This window comes from Mustelus asterias, unplaced genomic scaffold (genome assembly GCF_964213995.1).
Source record: "Mustelus asterias unplaced genomic scaffold, sMusAst1.hap1.1 HAP1_SCAFFOLD_35, whole genome shotgun sequence".
Taxonomy (NCBI): Eukaryota; Metazoa; Chordata; class Chondrichthyes; order Carcharhiniformes; family Triakidae; genus Mustelus; species Mustelus asterias.
Window position 1 is genome coordinate 3,747,122 of NW_027590117.1, and position 2,135 is coordinate 3,749,256.

Consider the following 2,135-nt stretch of genomic DNA (forward strand, 5'->3'; position numbering starts at 1 on the left):
CACACTGTCTGGACCTTTAAGACTTGATTACGCGTAAAGACTCGCATTCAAACCATTATTTTCTAAATTGAGTTTGTGTCTTTATATGCCCTGTTTGTGAACAGAACTCCCTCTCACCTGATGAAGGGGCAGCGCTCCGAAAGCTTGTGACTTATGCTACCAAATAAATCTGTTGGACTTTAACCTGGTGTTGTGAGACTTCTTACTGAAATCAATGACGGCAGAAACTAGGGGGCTGTTCAGACAATACATTTAAACAGTTCAAAAACAATTCTCATCGCTGCTCCAAATGAAGTGTTCAATTCGGTGATTCCCGCACCGTAACATAAGCAAAGCAAACATGCATCTTAAACATCTCAAAGCTTGTGTGGCTTTTGCTACCAAATAAACCTGTTTGACTTTAACCTGGTGTTGTTAAACTTCTTACTGTCTCAAACACTGAACAGCCTGTCCCAGCTGCAATTCCCAGGTCACTGCTGTGTCTGTGAAGCGGGTGAGGAGCTTTTAAAAGAGCCTTTGTTGTGTGTTCGGTAGAAAGGGCCGAGTTGCTCAGCCGCCAAATCCATAGAGAGTGCGGCCCTGGCGTTTCAGAGCGTACACCACATCCATGGCAGTGACCGCCTTGCGCTTGGCATATTCAGTGTAGGTGACCGCATCCCTGATCACCTTCTCCAGGAAAACCTTCAGCTCCCCGCGAGTCTCCTCATAGATCAAACTCGAGATCCGCTTGACACCGCCACGGCGAGCGAGGCGGCGGATTGCTGGCTTGGTGATGCCCTGGATATTATCACGAAGCACTTTGCGGTGCCGCTTTGCGCCGCCTTTACCCAGTCCTTTGCCCCCTTTCCCTCTGCCAGACATGATGATTCTTCACTCAGATCTGTGCACAATATGAGAGGAAATCTTTCAGGCTCCTTTTATACAGCCCGCCCCGACCTGACTGAGAAAGGCGGAGTGAGAGCAGAGAGGGGAGGAGACAGAGTGGAGATTAAACACAGAGCGGGAGGGAGGAGAGAGCCGGACTGACACACACACACAGAACGGCCCCTGATCTTTGAGCTCCACCTCCAGTTTCCGCAACCTCCAATTTCAACCCGTTTATTAACAATGGAAGCGAAACACAGCTCCCCACACAAACCCTTCCAGAGCCATCCTTCACACACAAGAGTTTCCACAAACCCGGAGCTTTGAAATATGGAATCAAAACAGAAAATGCTGCAAATAATCAGCAGCTCCGGCAGCTTTTGTGAAGAGAGAGAGAGACAGAGTTAACGTTTCGAGTCGTGACTTTGTCCTTTTGTGTTTTTAAACCTGGTCCTGTTATAATTCCCACTTAGTAAGATTTCGACCTGAACACAGTCTATTCCATAACAAGAATCTTTCTCAGTAACATCCTCACCCACATCCACTTCCAGCTGTTTACAAAAACCTCATTGCGGCTGTCTGAGGCAATCTCCTCTGTTAAAATTAAGGGAGACAGGATGGCCGAGCGGTCGAAGTTGCTGTGTTCAGGTTGCAGTCTCCTCTCGAGGCGTGGGTTCAAATCCCACTCCTGATATTGATTTTGGGGCGGCACAGTGGCTCCCATTGCTACCTCACAGCGCAAGGGACCTGTGTTCAATTCTCAGCTTGGCTCACTGCCCTGTGTGGAGATTCCACATTCCCCCTGCGTGAGCATCCTCAGGGTGCTCCGGTTTCCTCCTCCACTCCAAAGGTATGCGAGTTCGGTTGATGGGCCATGCGAAATTGCCCCGTCGAATCAGGAGGTTATTAGGATATATGAATAGGGTTATGGGGAGAGGACCTGGGTAGGATTCCCGTTGGTGCAGTCTCGAGGGGCCGAATGGCCACTGTCTGGATTCCAAGGAAGGTGGAAAGCAGTGTTTAGCCGCCAGTGTAGATTCATACTGAATCTACCAGACATCTTTATTATGAGAGAAAGTGGCGATTGAACAAATGTGAAATTCAACTGAAATTCAGCCTCTGCTGTGTTTTTCTTTAGTCTGAATTTGAAATGATCTCTATTGAGAATGAGCCGGGCCGCGGGACAGGAATCATTTTCTTGCGGGATCAGCTCCTTGCTGAGAGATGTGGGTGGCTCTGAGAAGAGCCTTTGAGTTCAGAGGTTTACAATT

At 48.4% G+C, this 2,135-nt stretch overlaps 1 protein-coding gene across 1 annotated transcript; it reads right to left on the reverse strand.

Moving 5' to 3' along the window:
- Positions 1–549: 549 nt before the first annotated feature.
- LOC144482239 (histone H4-like) lies at positions 550–861 on the reverse strand. The gene has a single exon (XM_078201429.1). The coding sequence runs from the start codon at positions 859–861 to the stop codon at positions 550–552; it is 312 nt and encodes a 103-aa protein (XP_078057555.1).
- Positions 862–2,135: the final 1,274 nt, after the last annotated feature.